Source organism: Cricetulus griseus, chromosome 8 (genome assembly GCF_003668045.3).
Source record: "Cricetulus griseus strain 17A/GY chromosome 8, alternate assembly CriGri-PICRH-1.0, whole genome shotgun sequence".
Lineage (NCBI taxonomy): Eukaryota > Metazoa > Chordata > Mammalia > Rodentia > Cricetidae > Cricetulus > Cricetulus griseus.
The window spans coordinates 74,173,384-74,195,078 of record NC_048601.1 but is presented as its reverse complement, the minus strand read 5'-3'; the positions used below and the strand labels follow the sequence as shown (position 1 = coordinate 74,195,078).

Genomic DNA, 21,695 nt, shown 5'->3' with positions numbered 1-21,695 from the left:
TTAGGACTCACTTTCTGTCACTCTCTCTGTTTCCTGTCTATCACAGCTGAGTAGTCGCTGCCACATGATCTATGGGAATTCATGAATATGTGAAAATAAAACAACATACTTCTACATGTACATAATGGAGGGAATCACAGGAGAAATTAGAAAATAATTAACAGCAAAGTCTGGCAAACTGCTAAGGCAGGGTTGAGAGAGAGAGAGAGAGAGAGAGAAGGAGTCACCAGTCTTTCCCAACTGTGAACTCTGTGGGCTACACCAATGACTAGTCTAGTAAGACATGTCCACTGATCTAACAGGGATACAAATGTCACAAAAGGAAGGAATGACTCTCTGATTGGATTTAAGGCCAATTTCACAAGTTGAAACCCAAACCTGACATCATTACTGGGGCCAAGAATCTGTGGCTAGACAGACCATAGGCCCTATGAGGGGAGAACCTACTTCTATTACTCTGATAAATGGACATAGTATTAAATCAACTCCTAATGACTTATCCTTATACCCATAGGTTAAAATGTATCTCTGCCCTCACCAGAGAAGCTTCTTTTTTGAGGTAGATAGTGATTAACTCAGAGACCCACAACTGGTCAAGGTGCAGAGAATAAGGTGCAGAATATTTGTATCACAATACTCCACTCAAGGCTCAGAGATCATGGTGGAGGAGAGAGGCAGAAAGACTAGTCAAGCTGTAGGTGTGCATGACTACAAAGAAACTGTTTTCTGGATACAGTAGGGTAGTCGCACATATGAATCTATAGCAATTGAGACAGCATTCAGAAAACAAGGGTTTTGTTTTTTTTTTTAAATGTGTACAGGTGTTTTGCCTGCAGGTATATCTGTGTATCACATGCATGTATGTGTCTTTGGAGGTCAGAAGAGGACATTAGATATTCTGGAATTGTATTACAGAGGTTGTGAGCCACTATGAGAGTGCTGGAACTGAACCTGGGTCTTCTGTAAGAGCAATAAGTGTTCTTAACTGCTGAGCTATCTCCACAATCCTTTGGTTTAATTTTTTTTAATAAAAAATCAGTCAATAGATTTTACTATGTTAATAAGATAAAGAGAAAAAACTATATAATAATCCAGTGGATTTAATTTTTTAAAACAAAATTCAGTAACTTTTCACAATAAAAATGAACAACAAACTGGGAATCAGGATAGAACTTCCTTATCTTGACAAAGTACTAAAACGAAACCAAAACAACAAAAATGAAAAAATAATCTCATAGCTGCCTGCTGCAGTGGCTCATGGGAGGCTGATATAGGAGGATGACTATAAGTTGAAAACCAGCCTGGGCTAGGTAGTGAGTTCCAGGCCAACCTGGATAACAGTGTAAGACTCCGTTTCAAAACAAATAAACAAGTGAGCAAACACCCCTCCCTCTACAAAATCCCTCAAAATTCTACCTCACAGTGGTAAAAGTTAGCACACTGTGGTGGTTTGGATAAGAATGGCCCCCATAGGCTCATATATTTGAATGCTTAGTCACCAGGGAGTCCACAACTCCCTACTTTTCAATTAGGGCTAGGAGCTGTGGCTTTGTTGGAGTAGGTCTTTGTGATCTTGTGGGAGTAGGGGTGGCCTTATTGCAGGAAGCATGTCACTGGGGGTAGGCTCTGAGATTTCAAAAGCCCAAGCCAGGCCTAGTGGCTCTCTCTTCCTGCTGTCTGTGGATCCAGAAGCAGAACTCTGAGCTGCTTTTCCAGCAGCGTGTCTGCCTGTGTGCTGCCATGCTCCCTGCCATGATGACAAGGAACTAAACCTTTGAAACTGTAAGCCAACCCCAATGAAATGATTTCTTTTATAAGAATTGTCTTGGTCATGTTGTCTCTTCATAGCAATAGAAACCCTAACTAAGACATACACTGCTGCCAAGAACAGAAACAAAGCTATCTGGTCTTAACTCTTGTCTACAGTACCGTATTGGAGATGTGCTGAAGACCAGAGGCCTTTTAGGAGATTAGGATTCTGGATATGACTCATAGGAGAGGCATCCATGAAGATACCAAGTATATTAACAATATGGCACATAGGAACCTGTGTTTCTGAACTTGATTTAAGAAAACAGCAATTTAACAATTATCACACCAGAGAGCTATAGTGCAAATTCATGCTGTTATTGATGCTTTGAAGGCCAAGTAAGATGTGGCAATAGACACAGGGGTGGAAAAGGATAAATAAATAAATAAATAAATAAATAAATAAATAAATGACTGGGGACAAGGTATGATAGGGCAGAAAAAGTTTTATGGTGAAGGCATTTAAGCAGGACCTGGAAAAGTGACTGAAACTTTGTCAGGTGGGCAGAGGTAAGAGCAAGGGCACAATATGTGGCTGTGTGGAAGAAGTTATCACATTAGGAGAGCAGATAGGAATTTATTAATGTCTCTGGAAAGGAGACTAGAGGAGCTGGGTGAAAGGTGAATGATGAAGCAAGAAAAGTAGACCAGGTTGGATCATAGGAGGTCTAGGGACCCCATTCTAGCTTCTGCCTTCATACTTGTCCCCGACCCCCAACCTTCATCTTCTAGGATCTCTCCTCATTCTATTTTTTTTAAAGGCTCTTGACCTGCTGTCACCCCAGGCTCAGCTTGGAATCTTGTCTTGACTCTTCGCCTATACAGCCAAGGACTTTCCGTTTCCCCACCCATTCACAGCCCAACCAGCCCATAGCCTGTGTGCTCAGACCTCCTGCCGGACACATCCTGGTTGGAATTCTGTCACTTTTGTGGCCAATTAGGGCAGACATGGACTGGAAACTCAGGAATGTGTCTCTAGAGACGCTGACATTTTAAGTAGGAAACTGAAAAACTTAGGTGGCGTCTTCATTTCTTTCGTTTCTTTTTCTAGTTCACACAGACCTGACTTTGTCAGAGAAATGAGGATGTGGAAAATGAGTCATTAGCTACATAACTAGGACTGCATAGTAGGCTTCAGTAATTGAAACAACATTTTCCTGGCAATGGATGGATTCATTTCATAAAGACTTGGAAAAATTAATTTTACTTATTTATGTATTTATTCCCTACCACATTTCATGACATTGTTGTGCAAACTTAGAAAAAAATGCACCAATACATAAAGACAAAATAATGAGTTAAAGAGATTGGCTAGAGGAGAGAGCTAAGACTAGGACAATAACCAAGCCAGGAATACTGTCAGAAACACCCTATGGTTCTCTTTAACAAACAATAAGGGAGCCTTGTACGGATGTTACTAAGTAACAAATATGTTTCAGAGACCACCTGTAATTAACTACTCCACATGGTTGTAGAGTGGTTTAAAGCGTGGCCGCACGCCTTTAATCCCAGCACTCAGGAGGCAGAGGCAGGTGGATTGCTGTGAGTTCGAGGCCAGCCTGGTCTCCAGAGCGAGTGCCAGGATAGGCTCCAAAGCTACACAGAGAAACCCTGTCTCGAAAAACCAAAATAATAAATAAATAAATAAATAAATAAATAAATAAAATTTGGGACCTGAAACAAGCTTTCTGGGTTCAGTCCTGACTCCACCATTTCTCTGCACCTTAGTTTCCAAATCTGCAAGACAGACCCCTGGAGAAGGTACACTAGCCCCCTGGAGCATGTGGCTCTGGCAAGTGTAGCCCTTCTCCCCCATTCTCTCTGCCTTGATAAAAGCTCTTAGATTACATTCCTAAAACTAGTTACCAAGGTCCATTCCCTTATTTGGCCACATCCTCCTCCTGAGGGTGACTATCAAAGTCCAGCAATAAACCCCCCCTTTGGTTCATCTAACTGACATGCCCAATTAAAATTAAACACCTGATCCTAACACAGGGCTTCCCATGTCTGTCTCCTCTTTATCCAGAGGCAGTCCTCTGTGTTCCCAGGGGCAAATATCCCTGCCACCATTCCCTTGTTCTCTTCCCTTTCTCCCTTGTCCTCTGTTTCCCACTTTTGTCTCTTATTACCTGCCCTCTGTCCCTCTGGGGCAAATAAATCTCCTTTGTGCTGAGAACTTGGCCTTGGAGGTCCTGAGCTGATACTTTTGCTTTCAGTTATTTCATAGGAGGGTTATGGTAATAAAATAGACTAACAGTTGTAAAGTACTTGGAGCTGTGTTAGGCACGAAGTCAGCATAATAAAGTATTAACTTTCTGCAATTAACTAGGCATAACAGTGCATATGTTTAATCCAAGAATTCAAGAGGAAGAGGCAGGTGGATCTCTGGGAATCCAAGGCCAGCTTGGTCTAGATAGTGAATTCTAGGCTAGCCAGTTATGTAGTGAAACCTCTTATTATTTCCCTAAAATTAAGATATATTTAATTATTAGTTGCTTCTTATTTTGTTAATTTAAAAACAATAGAGTAATTTGTGGATATAGGTGTATAAAAGCATCGAAGGATGCTATAAGGATGTAGACTCTTAGGGCCTGGATTAATCAAGAAGTGGAATTTATGTAGTGATTTTTCTCTGAGAGTAAAACTTTCCATTTTGGAGGGAGGCTCACTAAGACAAGGATGTCAGAAAGGAGGGGAGACAACAGGATATTCTAAGGGAGATGAAACACTCCATCCTTCAGGGACATTCATTAAGCTCAGGAAGTAAATAATTCAAAACCTTCCAGAAGTTCCTGAAACTGACCAGACTCACTAGGCCCCTTCCCTCAAGCACACACACAGACACACAGACATGCAGATACAGACACACAGACATAGGCGCGCGCGCGCGCGCGCACACACACACACACACACACACACACACACACACACTGTAAGGACTGCTGAGAGACACCCTCAGACAAGGGTGCTTAGAAGAGCTGCTTAGAAGAGTCTCAGAAGAAGCAAGCTGCCCGGAAAGAGCAGAAACCAGTCTAGTTTCGTGGAAGAGGCACAGGCCAACTAGGTTACTTGGAAAGAACATGCTAGGTTTCCAGATTTTGTGAGTTGTCACCCATGTTGGGATGGGCTTTTGGTGATGCAGTTGTATTTAAGTCATTTCTGCCCCTGTAAATAACCCCTCATCCATACTCTTGTAATTCCAATCAAACCCATTGGTTCGCCAAATTGGACTTTGGTGATATCCGTACTTTGGTCTGTTATCAATTTCCTATCTAGGATGGGCAGATGTTTGTTCATGTCACACAACATTGGAGAATACCCATCTTTTAAAAAGACTGGGTAATCTTTTTTGATGAAAATAAGATACCCAAATAAAACAAATAATCTTTGATGAAGACAGAAACGAAGCGAGATTTTCATTAAAAAAAAAAAAAAAGGGTCAGGATTACTAGGGCTTAGAACACGTGTAAAATGCAGTTGGAAAAGTTACACAACATTTGCAGTTGAGGAGCGTGACCGGTTGGTACTAATGGCAAGGATTTGGTTACTGCAGCGTGTATTTTGTCCAGAAGAGCTGCTCCAAATGAAGAGGTGGAGGAGAGGGAGCAGTGAACAAACTGACCTATACCTCACTTGTGGGGAAGCCCACAAACCTGAAAGTGAAAACATGGAATCAATAACGGGGGGGGGGCAGGAATTAGAAAAATATGCTGTGCATGTAGTCAGATGACAAAGGGGAATGCATGAGCACGTGATCAGAGCAGCTTCTGCATTCTGAGGTCAGTGCAGGCTGCTTCTCCTTCCTAGGACAGTCAGAAAAGCTAGATCGCACATAGAGACCATTTGGAGCCAGGTTATTGTCAAGGATTTGAACACTTGGACATGAGAGAAGAGGCAGCATGAACAGAGGAGGAGAAAAGATGGGGAAATTTAATGCTCTTCAGTCATTTGGTTGGAATATATGTTATGTGAAGGGAATGGGGGACAAAGCTGGACTTTGAATACTAGATTAAGAAATATGGATTTAATGATATACTAATAGTTTCTAGAGAGAGAAGACTCTAGACAGAGGTGGGAATTATGATGGTTTCATTTACCCTGAGGTTGTATGTTGAATTTGAGTAGAGGGGATGGTGGTAGCGGTGGTGGAACTCCTGATATGGGATTCCCACCTGCTAAGAGACATTTGCAAGGAAACAGAGCAACCAACAGATCTTTTGGTGAAGACCTGGTGCTGGGGTAGGGTGTGACTCAAGCCAGTTGGTGACATGCTAGAGTTATATGGGCCAGGAGGCAGAAACACTTGAGAAAACTAGGAGCGTTTCAGTAGACTTGGGTGGCAGTGGTTAGGTGGAGACCTTTAAAGGTCAGGGAAATACACAGTCCACCAGGCTTGCAGATGAGAGCTCTGGAGGATAGGTTGACTTTTAGCAGGATGGCTGCCCAGCCATGACTCAGCACAGTACATGAGTGCTCTATCTGCCTGGACCAGGGAAGGGTGAGTCTTCTCTACCAACTCAAGCCTCTACAGTACATTTATACACAGGTGTGGCTTTCATTAAATACTGCTGGATAAAAAAAAAAGTCAAGCCAGGACCACATGTTTGAAAACCAAAAGACAAAAGAAATAATGAATCAAATCCACCTGATTTAGGATTAGCCAGAATCTTAAGTGATTAAAATTACATGTATTATTATTATTATTATTATTATTATTATTATTATTATTATTTGTGTGTGTGTGTGTGTGTGTGTGTGTGTGTGTGTGTGTGTGTACAGATGACAAGTGCAGATTCTCTTCATTATGGAGGTCCCAGGGATCAAACTCAGGTCATCACACTTGAACTGACTTTTACAAGTTGTTCTCTAATCTCCACATTTGTGGGTACTCTCTCTCTCACACAGACACATACATATGCAAACAAACAAATGTATTGATAGTAAAAGAAAACAGGAAGAACAGCTAAACCTTGAACTGAACTGGAATCCAGTTGCAGAGAAGGAGGAGTGATGAGCAAAGGGGTCCACACCAGGCTGGTGAAACCCACAGAAACAGCTGACCTGAATAAGGAAGAGCTCTTGGTCCCTAGACTGATACCTGGGAAACCAGCATGGGACTGATCCAGACCCTCTGAATGTGGGTGTCAGTAAGGAGACCTTGGAAATCTATGGGACCTCTTGTAGTGGATCAGTACTTATCCCTAGCATAGGAATGGACTTTGGGAGCCCATCCCACATGGAGGGATACTCCCTGAGCCTAGACACAGGGGGTGGGCCTAGGTCCTATCCCAAAGAATAATACCGACTTTGAAGACCCCGTATGGAAGGCCTCACCCTCCCTTGGGAGCAGAAAGGGTATGGGATAGGTAGGGTCTTAGCTGGGGGGGGCTGGGGAGGAGGGGAGGTAAAGAAACCTGGGATTGACATGTAAAATAATCTTTCTAATAAAAAAATAAAACAAAAACAACAAAAGAGAAAACAGGAAGAGTCGGGCATGGTGGTACCTGCCTTTAATACCAGCCCTCAGGAGGCAGAAGCAGGTGTATCTCTGTGAGTTTGAGGCCAGTCTTGTCTACATAGTGAGTTCCAGAGAGCTAGCACTGTGTAGAGAGACACTGTCTCAAAAAAACAAAAACAAAACAAACAACAGCAACAACAAAGAAAATAGGAAGAAACAAGTGGAAATTGTAAAAGTACTAACCAATAACTGTGCAAACCATGGACCAGGTACTTTACACATAAAATTCTACTCACTCAAAAATATGCAAGGCACATGTTTTAGTTTCTGTTAGATGTAGGAGAAGCAAGAGTTACTAGCTTGTCTCAAATGTGCCTCTCTTTCCTTTCTCTCTCCCCTGCTCATGGGATCAGCTGGCACTGGACTTGAGTATTTTACACAGGATCTGGCAGTGAGGCGAGTCACATCAGAGAATCAATTTAGAATATGTGGCTGAGTGGGAGGAGGAAGATGAGGAGCAGGGCCCCAAGGATGTGGTAAGAGTCTGAGTGTATGTGCACGCTTGTGTGTAAAGGGCCTGGGGTCAGCTCCAGGTTACAGATAATTAACTGAAAGAGAAACACCATTGTGTTTATAAGATAGATCTTCTTTGGTGTTCTTTGAAAATACAAATTAATTAATTAAAAGTTACTTTTGGGTCACTCGATAATGTTTTTTAGTATGTCATCTATGCCGAGACTAAACCACACGGAGCCACTGTGCTTGTTGGGGTTATGAATACATAAATATAGCATAGTTAGAGATGTGAGTATGTTGCTTAAATTCACAGTTGGGAAACAATAAAGAAGCAGGACTGAGGGCCATCAAGTTCAAAGCAGGGACTTTTCTTCTCTCTCTCTCTCTTTTTTCTTCTCTCTCTGATTTTTGTTCAAGACAGGGTTTCTCTGTGTAGTTTTGGAGGCTGTCCTGGAACTGGCTCTTGTAGACTAAGCTGGTCTAGAACTCATAGAGATCTGCCTGCCTCTGCCTCCCAAGTGCTGGGATTGAAGGTGTGTGCCACCAACGCCTGGCTCTGGAACTTTTCTTGAGCAATAGGAATATTTTTACCAGAATATGTTAGAAAACTGGCCTGAGCCACTCAAAAGTAGAGGTAATAGGGGCAGGGGAGATGGCTTAGCAATTAAAAAGTGCCTGCTATGCACCCAGAGGACTGGAGTTTGGATCCTAGTACCCATGCAACAAGCTGGGTATCCCTACAAGGATCTGTGACCAAGCTCTGAGGGAGGCAGATGCAGGGGGATCCACTGGCTTCCTGCCTGGTCTAAAAATCACAAACTCCAGCTTCAGGGAGAGATCCTGCCTTAGATGAAAAGGCAGAGAGAAACAGGGGACATCTGATGCTCTTTTTGCAACCCCCTATCCCATAACCCACATACACACACAAACATAAATCTTAAAAAAATAGAGGTAACAAAAGGGGGAATTTCTGCTTTGAGCCAAAATTTGACTAAAGCCAAGGCCTTGGTTGGTGAAGTGAGGAAGTGGCAGAAACAGCAGGCAAAGGCAATTGTGTGACTCTGGTTTTAGGGTGGGTTACATTTACACCTCAATCTTAAGTCAAATCATAGGACACATGCTTACAAAAAACTGCCTGAAATAGGATTTTCTCTAAAAAGGAGTAGAATACACAACATCTAATGAAGAAGACCATTGGAAAGGGCTCACCAACAAAGCACAATTTGAGATGAATCTTTCAGGTTAGGGCAGGATTTGAACACATGGAGATAAGAAAAGGGACAGCGTGAATACAGGACGATCAAAGGTGGGGCAATCTGATGATTTTCATCCATTTGGTTGTAATAGATAGTATGTGAAGAGAATAACGGGTGACAAAGCTTGACCTTGAATACTAGACTAAGAAATACGGATTTTACGGCATAAGTAGTAGTAGTAGTAGTAAGATTGTGTGTTGAGTGTGCGAATGTGTGAGTGTGTGAGTGTGTATGTGGGGGGGGCAGTTGGGCATCAAGTCTAGGGCATCGTGCACACCAAGCAAATTCTCTTTCACTGAGCTACGCCACCAGCTTAAGACACAAAATATTTTGAAGCTGATGATGGTGGACTCAATGCCATACTTCAAGGTTAGTTTATGGGTGTTGCTCTAAAAACCACACTGAGAAGGGGGAACAAAGAAAACATCCAGAGTAGTGAACAAATGGCTGCAATATTAAAGCATAAGCAAAATAGGCTTTGAATAGCCCAGTGAGGATATAGCGAGAGAACGCGCTGGAAGACTAGGACAAGAAAAGCTCATTAAAACAGTGGGTGTAGGCACATGAGAAAATGTGATAGTCAGAGGATTGCTTTAAGAAGGTAACATGAAGCTGGGCCAGGTGGTGCATCCCAGTATTTTGCAGGCAGAGGTAGATGGATCTCTGTGTGTTCAAGGCCAGTTTGATCTACATTGTAAGTTCGAAGTCAGTCAGGATTATACAGTGAAACCCTGTCAAAAATAAAAAAAAAAATGGAAGAAAGAAAGAAAAGAAAGGGTAATTTAGTGTCATTGTGCAAGTAAAATGGAGCTGGAGAGGCTGGTTAAGGGAAGGTAGAAGTTTAAGAAAAAATTGTGAGACAAGCTTTGGAAACAGGAAACAAGGACATCTCCAATGTAGGAGAGGAAAACTGATGTGGCCTGGGGTGACTGGAGTGTAAAGGACACCATAGCTGAAACTGGCTGAGGTTTCAAGCCTGGGTGACTTAGACAATGGTGGGGCTGCTATTAATGGAAAGAGGTCAAGCAGAAGCTAGCTGCAGGGGAAACATCACTGTGAGAAGAGGAGGGCACAAAGAGCTGTCCGGGGGAACAAGTAGTCACTAGATTCGAAGAGAACAAATAAACAGTGTAAAAATACAAAACCAAAGATGGAGGAAACTTTTGCAAACACAGGGCTGGGGAGATAGATCAGCAATTAAGAGCTCTTCCAGAGGATGCAAGTTTGGTTTTAGCACCCAGGTCAGAAGGGTCACAACTGCCTGCAACTCCAGCTCTGGCTTCTGTGGGCATCTGTCCACAAGTGGCATGAACTCACAGAGATAAACACATATAAAAAAAAAAAAAAAAACCAAAAGTTTGGGCAGCTTGTGAAAACACGGTTAGGGAGGTCCAAACTAAATAAAGAGCCTTGTCACACAGTAAGTATAAGACTATTTCTCATTAAATGAATGGCTTGAAGTCTGTGAAAAATCTTCCCTCTATCACACTGTCATTGAGGATGCTACTCAAAAAAGCATGGATGAAGAGCCCTTTGACAACTAATTTACCCCCTCCATCCACTAGAAGACTGGTATTTGATGAAGTGGTGGACCAGAGCCGAGAAAACCGTAGCATGAGATCCCTGTGCCCCACGTGGTGAAGGAAGAGAACCGACCCTGCAAGTTGTCCTCTGACTCCCATGGGCGTTATGACATGTAAACCTCCTGCTTCCTAAATAGGTGAACAAATGTAAAAGATGAACAAGGAGCAATTATGAAGGCCTGGATACACTGGATACTAGCCTGGTGAAATGCAGGAGCCTGCAGCAGGAGTGCAGGGAGGATTAAACACTGCGTAGAGTCTTACCTTACAGCTGACAGGCTAGCATCAGAGGAAGCCAAGCCAGGAGCATAAGGAAGCAGAGAGTATAAAGGATGCTCTCTATGGCTTGCTCAGCCTACATTTTATACAGCTCAGGACCACCTGCCCAGGGGAGGTACACCCAGAATGGACTGGGCCCTCCCATATCAACTATTAATCAAGAAAACATCCTGTAGACTTGCCTACCAACCAATGTTATGGAAGCATTTTCTCAGTTGAGGTTCCCTTTTCTCAGATAACTTCATCTTGTGTTAAGTTGACACCCATTCATCTATTTAGGACATTAAGTTGTTTCTAATTTTCTACCTCTGTAAATAACACTGAGATGAACACCTTGTATGCATACATCTTTACCCCCTTTTCTTGGGCTATAATCCCAAGAAAGGTGAAAAAATTTCAGGAAAATGTGTTAAAATGCCAATGTACAAAATATCACGTATTATCTAGGCATAATGGTGCACACCTTTAATCCCAATAGTCAGCAGGCAGAGGCATCTCAGTGAGTTAGTGACTAGCCTGGTCTACCTAATGAGTTCCAGGATAGCCAGGGCCTACATAATACATAATACATAATACATAATACATAATACATAATACATAATACATAATACATAATACATAATACATAATACATAATACATAATACATAATAGAGAGAACTTGTCTCAAAATACAAAAACGAAACAAACAACAAGAGATGATTGTGTCTGCCTGTGATACTAATACTTGGAAAGCAAAAAGGTCATCCTCAGCTACATAGCAACTTTAAGGTTAGCCTGGCTACATGAGGCCCTGTCTTTAAAAAATATATATTGTATTGAAAATAGGACCTGCTCTCAGGCCTGTAATTTTAGCTAGTTTAGGGAGGCTGAGACAGGAAGGTCTTGAATTCTTGCTTGGGCTGCAGATCAAGTTCAATTTCCCCGGTAATTTAAATGAGACTTGTCTCAGAATGATAAGTAGATAGATAGATAGATAGATAGATAGATAGATAGATAGATAGAAGCTGGGGATACTGAAGAGGGGTATGGCGTTTGCCTAGCATGTGTGAGACCCTGGGTTCAATCTCCAATATGTCAAAAAGAAAAGAAAAAGGATTGGAGGCACCAGGGAGAAACGCCTGCTGAGTGATGGATCATCTCAGAGATTTTGAGGAAGTGGGTGGAGGGCACCATAAACTGAGCTGCTGGGCACTCACTGAACTGATTGATCTGTTGTCTGTGCTCTGCAAAGACAGGAGGTGGACGTTCTTCCCACCAGAAACAGGAACTCTGTGGGTGGGCCCCAAAAGGGCGTGTGAGCTTTGAAACAGGAAAAGAAGTCTGCTTCTGACAGTCAAAAGGCACAACGCTGTGCTGCCCTTTCACCCGTAGCCATCATTTGGATCTATCGCTCATGACCACCTAGGTCAAGCCTTTGCTTTTTTAAAAGATGTATTTTAATTATATGTGTGTGGGTCTGTGCATGTGAGTGCAGGTACCTGTGCAGAACAGAGTTGTTGGACCTCCCTAGAGCTCGAGTTATTGGTGGGTTACAGCCCAAGGTGGGTGCTAGGAACTGAACTCAGGTCCTCTGTTCTCTTAAACTCTGCTCCATCTCTCTAGCACCAGGTCAAGTAATTATTCAGTATCTCGTGTTGGATTCTCTATTTATTTTATTTTTATTTAAGTGTTGTGTTCATTTTCTTTTTTCTTTTTTAGGTTTTTGAGATAGGGTCTCGCTGTGTAGTTCTGACTGACCTAGAACTCGCAATGTAGACCAGGCTAGTCTTGAACTCACAGACACTTACATACCTGTTTCCCAAGTACTAGAATTAAAGGTGAGAATCATCACATCTTGTTTCTTCTTTCCTTTTTTTTTTTTTAAATTATGTGTACGCATGTGAGCTTGAATGTGTGCATGTGTGTATGTGCACCATGTGTGTTAGAGGAGACCAGAAGAGGGCATCAGATGCCTTGGAACTGGAACCACAGGAAATTATGATCCTTCTGATGTGGGCACTGAGAACTGAACCTGTGCCCTCTGCAAGAGCAGTAAACTCTCTTAGATGCAAAGTTACCTCTATAGCCCCTTGTTACTTGTCTTCTTCTTTTAAAATTTATTTATTGTGTATATATTGTGTAAAAATTATTTACTGTGTATGCATGTATAATTTGTGTGTGTGTGTGTGGGGGGGTGCCACAGCATGTGCAGAGTTAGAGGGCGACTGTTTGGCATTGTTTTTTCTCCTACCTTTGCCCACTGAGCCATCTGGCCAGGTCATATTGGTTTTCTGTGCATGTGCTTTTTAATTTGCTTTTGTTTCAAGGACTGACATCTTGATGTTCAAGTCAGAGCCAAGCAGTTGCTGGATATGGCATTTACCTCCCTCCCCACATCCCATCCTTCCCTGAGTTCTCATTGAGTATATATGCCTACAAATACTTATGTTGTATTTTTTTAACCTTGACTTTTGATACTCTAGTCTAAGCCATATATATACATACATACATACATACATACATACATACATACATACACACACACATATACGTGTGTGTGTGTGTGTGTGTGTGTGTGTGTGTGTGTGTGTGTGTGTATGTCTCTTCCATTACAGGCTAAATTTCATGAGGACACAGATGTATCCATTATACCACCACTGAATCTATATCAAGGGCTTAACATGATGTCTGGCATGGATTGAGACCAGAGACTACTTCAAATGACCTGTGATGACGAGTACAGTGTTAGAAAGGCCGGGGGATTTTAAAACACTTATCATCATTATTGTGTGTGTGTGTGTGTGTGTGTGTGTGTGTGTGTGTGTGTGTGTGTACAGGTATGCCACAGTACATAAGTGGAGGCCAGAGGACACCTTCCTGAGTCCATTTTCATTCTCTTCTGTGGATCCCAGGGATTGAACTCAGACTCGTGAGGCTTATGTGGCACTTTTACCCACTGAGCTGTTTTTCCAGTCCAGAAGGGAGGTAGGCTTTAACACATCACCACTTATGTTTAAAGCTTATAAAATAAGGGGTTCTGACTGATTTTGGAAGCATTCTGCTACAAATGGAGTAGTCTCACATTGCTTTTCCATCAGTGCTTGTAACTGCTACCCCAAAATTGACTTTTACCTGACACTTAGAGATATGATCTGAATATCTGGATTTCTAGTCATGGTGTCCTGGGCCCAGTGAATGGCATGGTTGGTAAAACTGTTTGCTGCAAACCTGAAACCTGTGTTCAGTCTCCACATGGCTGAGGGTTAGAACTACTCCCAAAAGTTGTCCTCTCCCGTCGACACATGTGCCGTGGCATCTGTGCCCACCTTCTACACGTATGCACACGAAATAAAAAGTAAAATAGGTAAAAATAGCATTTATGCAGCACTCAGGAGTACAGGCAGGCAGATCTCTGTGAGTTCGAGGCCGGCCTGGTCTACAGAGCTAGTTCAAGGACAGCCAGAGCTACACAGAGAAACCCTGTCTCAAGCAAACAAGCATTCGCATGAAGGGGGAGGTTCTTGAGCAGACTGTAACAGACGGATGCCTGGAAAGCCATCTGGCAGAATGTACTAATGTTTCCTTTGGGTTCATCTAACAAAAGTAATGTTACGTATACTGTAAAATTCAGATTATTTCCTGTTTCTCCATCCTTTCCAGGGTTGATGCAGGTCCAGGGGGTCAGGGAGGAGTTAGTGGCTATTTTTCTCTAGTTGTAACTTGAGCACTCTTGCCTGGGGATAGAGCACTCACCAGCAAGCAGTGACACAGAGCATGAAAGTGTTGCTGATTTGTTTCCAGCTCATCCCAATCCAGCTTCCAGCAGCTTGTGGGTCTGAGGATGAAGGGGAGTCCATAGGTCAGGGACTCACAGATCCCACTGGATTTCAGAGCCCTGGAAAAGAAAGACTTCTTAGTGGTATCCGGCACCTCTAACCACACCCATCTAAATTTAGCTCTGATCTAGGACCTTGTTGTGGGAGCTTGTGGAGCAGGGTGTGTAATTTACAGAGTGTGAGGTCAGTAGCAAGCATGGAATCTGGCACACTGAAAAGTCCTCAGAGCTCAACAGTCTTCGCATGTAGTATGAACTAGAAAGCAGCAAAGCTGGGCTTTCCCATTGTTGATCTACCTGAGAGCTGGATCCCCCAAAGCAGCACTCCTAGCACCTAGAGGAGTGGTAGGGATGGAGTTGGACCTTGACACACTTTGCCCTTGAAAGGCTCATTCCAGAACTAACACCATGGCTTTTGGCAAATCCACTGGATGGTTGAACACCCTTGCATGAACCTCGCCTTTCTCTGCACTCAGATGCTGTGTTTCCAATTGCTGCCAATATGTCCAAGTCCTCTGAAAGTCTACATCTGCCCCTCTGCCTTCCACTTACTGAGGAGCCCAACCTTACTTTTTTTTTTTTTTCATGACATGTTTGTAACTGCTATCTGGCCACTGACTGTTGCCTGACTGCCAAGATAGAAACTGAATCTCTCTGCACTTCGAGGCCATGGGATCAAGAACAGAGGAGAATGGCGAGGTTTCCTTAAACCATACTTGATCACTTGCAGCTTGTATGGAGAGTCTGATGACAGGGAAGCCATGTGGTAGAGTGTGCTGATGTCTCCTTTGGGGTCATCTATTCTCAGCATGCCATCGGCTGTACCAGGAAGCAGGGATGGGCTGAGAAATCGCTCTTGGAGGTCACATTTCAGACATACCACTATCAAAGGAGAGTCAGAGAAGAGGCCAGGTTACAAGTTAGCTCAGGCTATCACTAAGAGACAAGTTCACTTTTACTAGGCAGTCAAGGGTGAGGAGGAGGTAGGGGGACAGGAAAAAGAAGTCAGCTTGGTTTGAGGAGGTAGAGCAGACTGGCCACCTGTGTTCTAGCTATTGCTCCCCACAGTTTACTTCTTCTCTGAGCCTGGCATGATTTTCCCTTACTTTACGGCAGGGCTCACTGAGTATCTGTCTCATAGCGAGAGGTCTGGTTTGTCATTCAGTTCAGGAGGGACATGTGTCCTTGCTGGAGCAGCTAATGCTTGTGAGGTCTCAAACCCGGGTGATATGCAGAGGCCCTGGGTAACCACAGAAGGAAATCTTGCCTCCGCTGCTTCCCTGCGGCTTTGGCAATCTTGCTGGTCAGATGAAGGAAGAGTAGGAAAGCAGAAGTCAGTCAGCTGACTGCCACTGTTTTTCTCTGGGCTCTTCTAGGGGGTGCTCAGGACTATGGGAGAAACAAGTTCCTGAAATAGCTTATGTTTAATGTCTGGAAGGGACCTGTGTATTGGACCTCCAAGGCCTTGGAGCACAGCAGCGGCATTAGACATCAGGAGTGCATAGACGGGGCACTGAGTTATACTATTCTTGGTGTCTGGCACTCTGCTCTATTAAGGTTTTGGTTTTTTAAAAACATTTTTTATAATTTGTGTTTAATGTTGTTTTGCCTGCATGTATGTCTGTGTGAAGGTGTTAGAAACCCTGGAACTGGAATTACAGACAAGTGTGAACTGCCATGTGGGTGCTGGGAATTGAACCTGGTTCCTCTGGAAAGGCAGCTAACGCTCTTATCTGCTGAGCCATCTCTCCAGCCCCACCCCCTTTTGAGACAGGCTCTCCTGCAGCCCAGATTGACCTTTGACTTACCTTGTAGCTGAAAGGTGACCTTAGACTCCCACTCCCCCTGCCTCTACCTCACCGGTGCTGTGGTTCCAGGTGTGTATTACTATTTCTGGCTTTGCTTTAGGTTTCTAGTCCAGCAATTATCTTCAGGTGCCAAATGACCTGTTGCACTAAGCCTGAGACCTTGGTGCTACAAAGCATTAAAATACATATCTGGTTTGAATAAAGATGGCAAACTTGCAAGTATATGAACCCTGAATCTTCGTGAGAAGATTAGTAGGTTATGATGATTTGTGGAATGACCAGACTGCCACATGAGGTAAAAATAAAAGCAGAAGCAAATTGCAGTGACATACATCTATGGATATGTCATCTAACTAACATCTGTTATGTTATATACTAATTTAAAATCCAAATAAAAAATGTCAAGGTAACATGGGAAAAATAGAGTGGGTGACAGATTCAGCTGGGTTTCTGGGGCCCAGTTCATAAGATGTAGACTTTAATTCATCTCATTGAACCCAGGAGGGACTTTGTTTATGAATGTGCCTCCCTTCATTTCTTCTCTGCCTGACTTCCTCATTACTGCTCACTGGGATTTAGGATTTAGGATTGGTTGCAGCAAGAATCACCCTAAGAGGTAACTACAGCTAATCTTTATTGTGGTTGCTTATAATCTCCATGGGCTATATCATTCTGGAGGAGACTTAATTTCTCCAGACTCTGTTCCAGTTGTGCCTGACATCTGGATTCCAGTGTGGCCCTGGCTTGCAGAAGAGCTGATCTAAGATATGCACATATGCCGAAGCTCTGTGGACTTTTGAAGTACGGCTACAGTTGGAGTATATTCTGACTCTGACCCTGGTGATGAAAGCTTTGGAGAGGTGGCGTGGAGGGAAGCTGGAGAAAGTCTGATTTGAGCCAAGTGCAGATGCTGTGTAGCAGGAGAGACAAAACAGACTTCAGCAGTTGCTGGACTTTGAGGGCTCCAGCTCCACTAGTGAGAGAAGTGAATCCCTATTGTTTTTGTTTAGGGTGCCTAAGCACTAGGTGGGTTAGTGGTGGACAAAGGCCCAAGTTCTGGAGGTAGACAGACTGGTGCTTGATGAGTGTATTCTGGGCAAGAACTGTTAAGAGTACAGATAGAGAATCCTGATCCTAAACTGAAGAAGGGGCCCTGGATTGTGTTTCTCTGAAGCCCTAGGAAAGTGTTTAATTTCTTTGTCTTACTTTCCTCATATGTAAAAACAGATTATAGTATTATATTTGGTTTGTAGACAAATTTTTTCACACATTGCTGTTGGCCTGGCAGACAATCTTAGCACTTGAATTATCCCAGGAAGGATAAAATTATACTGCTAAGTGACAAGAAAACACTATGTTGTGTTTAACTGACAGAATTTCCATTCTTTTTTTATTTTTTTTTTTTGTTTTTTTTTTTTGTTTTTTCAGACAGGGTTTCTCTGTGACTTTGGAGGCTGTCCTGGAACTAGCTCTTGTAGACCAGGCTGGTCTCGAACTCACAGGGATCCGCCTGCCTCTGCCTCCCGAGTGCTGGGATTAAAGGCGTGCGCCACCAATGCCTGGCTAGCATTTCCATTCTTAGCGGTATAAAAATAGTGCATGTCTTATAATTGATAGCACTTTAGATCTGATGACATATTCAGTGGCAGCATTTGCCTGGTGGTGGTGTGTACAGCAGAAGGGGATTATGCAAGAAAAGAAGTTAGCATAGTAGCTTGGCAGAGGAAAGGCACACAAATGTTAAACACAAGCCAGCTTCTGTGTAAAGTTTGCTGGCTGCTTTTCCTGAGAAAGGTGAATGAGTGAATTGCAGAGGAACTAGAATCAGCTTGGGACACAATACAAAGGAGGTCCTGGGCAAAGGAAAACAGATTACTAGCAAGCTAAACCATCAAAGGCATTCCAGGCTCTAGGTGCTATGAAAGAAGTTATTTAGTGTGTATTTTTGTGCGTGCGCGTGGTGTGTGCGTGCGTGTGTGTGTGTGTGTGTGTGTGTGTGTGTGTGTGTGTGTGTGTGTGCGTGCGCGCGAGCGTGCATGAATACTATGGAACATTATGTGTAGGGCAGAGAACAACCTGTGGGAATCTGTTTTGCCATAACATGGGAGCTGGGATTGAACTCCAGTTCTCAGGCTTAGTGACAGGTGCCTTTATCTACTGAGACATCTTGCTGGTCCCAAGCCCTAGGTTTAACTAGAGGAAGAAACAGAATCTGATAGCTGTCCTTGGGAAGAGAGGGAAACCATATTCTTATTTATACTTTCAGAGGGCTTTCCCCTATCCTGAAAAAGTGGTAGTCATAGCAGAGTGCTAATACAGTAAGAGAAGATTTCAAGCATACTGCTAACTGGGGATGGAGAGATGGCTCAGCAGTTAAGAGCACTGGCTGCTCCTGCAGAGGACCTGGTTCGGTTCCCAGTACCCACATGGCAGCTCCCAGTTATATGTCACTCCAGCTTCAGGGGATCCAATGCTCTCTTCTAGCCTCTGTGAGCACCGCATGCACACAGTGCACAGACATACATGCAGGCAAAACACCCATATACATTAAACTATGTTACATATATGTGGAGCCTTCAGAGGTGGTATAAATCACATGTCATGTCAGAGCCTGGGAAAAGGGCTTTGAAAAGCATGAAACTCAGTTATACTTCCAACCCTTAATGATCTCCATAGTTGCTACCATTACCCTGCTCTGTGGAGAAAAACTGGTACAAACAAACCCCCAACTCCAAACACACTTTGATATCCTCCTTGATGAGATGGAGGGGTTGCCCTTCCTAAACTTAGTGGGACTGACTATACTGAGAAGTCCATTTGGCACCAGCCAGAGCAGCAGCTAGGACCTTGTTGACAGGCCTGGTGCTGGCAAGCTGCCTGAACTGCTTCGTGAAGATGATCTTGTGCTCATGTTGTCCTCTTTGGGGCTTGTTTCTGAGTTGTTGCAGTTTTCTTAATTTGATGCCTAGCTAGGGAGATTTTTAAGAATTTTATTTTTAGTTTATGTGTACAAGTTATGTGTATAGTTGAGTGTGTATGTCTGTATACTACATGAATCCAGTGGCTGAAGAAGGCATCAGATCCCCTGGAACTGGAGTTACAGGAGACTGTGAGCTGCCATGTGGGTGCTGGGAACTGATTCTAGGTCCTCCATAAGAACAGCCAGTGCTCTTAGTCAATGAGCCATCTCTCCCAGCCCTGAGAAGATTTTTATTTACTGCTATTAGTCTTATCACAGGCAGTGTTGATATTATCAAGGAAAAAGACTCTTGAATCATAGTACCAATAATACCTACCACATTAAGCGTGAGAATATTGGGCACAGTGCACAGTTCAGCGGATCCTGCTATGGTGTAGCCAATGTCTTACCATTGAGGCATCAAGGACTTTGCCTCTGTAACTACTTGGCCCTTGCTGGCTGGAATGGTCACTCTTTAGAACTTTTCTCTTTATGCCCATGCTGTCACTAGACAGTGTCACCTGATCCTTCTCCAACCCTTAGGCCTCAATGATCTGTATTTTGATGACTCACCAGAGTCATCTAGACTTCTAAACCTAGACAAGGATAGACTTAGCCTACAGAACCTATCTTTTCAGGGTTGTGTACTTGGATTATCCCCGGCTCTGGAAGAAGGAGGAAGGCTCTGTGGAGCAAGAAGAAGATGGATGTGTTCTTGGTCGGTTTCACTGTTATGCAGCCAGGCTTTGAAGAAGACCTCCATGCTCACAACATCATTGTCAAGAGTCTGAAGGACAATGTCAGCTTCCAGGATGGCACTCTCTGCAGAAGAAGGGAAAATGGTGCTTAAGGTGTTTTAGTTTGTTTTGGGGAGGGTTAAAAATCTTATTATTTACTTAAGACTTTTTAGGGGGGTGGGGGCAAGTCTGGGAAAATGACTGACTATTAAGAGCATTTACTGCTCTTGCAGAGGACCTGAGTTCAATCCCTAGCACCTATGTTAGGTGGGACACAACTGCCTGTAACTGCAGCTCCTGAGATCTGATGATCTCTCTTCTCAACTCCGAGGGTATCTGTACTCACACATGCACACGCATGATTCAAAATAAAAATAAGTCATCACAGTGATTTAAAAATAGATTTAAAAATATTTTAATTAAAATGGTTTATGTGTTGGGGCTGGAGAGATGGCTCAGCTATTGAGAGCATTGTGCTTGCAGAGGGTCTGGGTTTGATTCCCAGTTGACATGGTGGCTCAAAACTATCTGTAACTCAAGTCCCAAGGGATCCAACACCCTCTTTGGAACCTCAGCAGGCACCAGACATGCATGTGACACATATATATACAGACAAAATATACATGTAAGATAATAAAATAAATCTAAAAATGTTAAAAAATTGTTATGTGTTTTGGTGCCTTGTCTTACATGTAAGTTTGTGCACCAAAAGCATGCCTGACACCCACAAAGGGCAGAAGAGGGTACCGGAAGCCCTGGAACTGGAGGTATGGACTGCTGCTGTGAGCTGTCTAGAGGGTGCTGGGAACTGAATTTAGAAGAGTACTCTTAACTGCTGAGTCATTTCTCCAGCCACTTATTTTTAATTTTTAGTTATGTGTCTGTGTGTAGATGTGTGCTTGCAAATGCAGGTGTCTGTGGAGGTCAGAAGAGGGTGTCAGATTCCGTTGAGCTGGAGTTACAGATAGTTATGTGTGCTGGGTACCTCTGTAGCACTGGCTGTCCTGGATCTCACTATGTAGATCAGGCTGGCTTTGAACCCATAGAGATCTGTCTGCCTCTACTTCTCAAGTGCTGAGATTAAAGGCATGCACCACTGCACTTGGCTAAGTGTTTAATTTTTTAATTAAACTTTTTTTTTCAAGATAGAGTCTTGCTATGTAGCTCTGGCTAGCCCAGCATTCACTGTGTAGAGCAGGCCTTGAACCTGCCATGAGTCTCCTACCTTGGCTTCCCAGTTGCTGGGATTACAAACATGAACCATCACACATGTCTAATTTTTTAATTATAGATTTTGGAAAGTATAAACTTTAATTATACCTATCTTCTGACACATCAGCTGCATGTCTCAATATCTGTCCTAGACACAATTCTTGGAGCATACACAATAATAGAATAAATCTAAAAATGTTAAAAAATCGTTATGTGTTTTGGTGCAATACAAGAGACATATACAAAGACATTCGGCACAGAA

General features: G+C 43.1%; 1 protein-coding gene and 1 long non-coding RNA gene across 2 annotated transcripts in view; one reads left to right on the top strand and one right to left on the bottom strand.

Moving 5' to 3' along the window:
- The window catches only part of M1ap (meiosis 1 associated protein), a 61,756-nt gene that overhangs the window by 9,194 nt on the left and 30,867 nt on the right, over positions 1 to 21,695 (bottom strand). The window contains exons 4-6 of the mRNA XM_027429438.2: positions 20,133 to 20,306; positions 15,434 to 15,599; positions 14,636 to 14,777 (exon numbers count right to left, since the gene is read on the bottom strand). Coding sequence (XP_027285239.1) covers positions 14,636 to 14,777; positions 15,434 to 15,599; positions 20,133 to 20,306 — 482 coding nt within the window. The remainder of the gene's footprint in view (positions 1 to 14,635; positions 14,778 to 15,433; positions 15,600 to 20,132; positions 20,307 to 21,695) is intronic.
- LOC118239284 lies at positions 1,679 to 20,612 on the top strand. The gene is made up of 2 exons (XR_004771146.1): positions 1,679 to 1,782; positions 20,123 to 20,612. It is a non-coding gene; the product is annotated as an uncharacterized LOC118239284 (long non-coding RNA).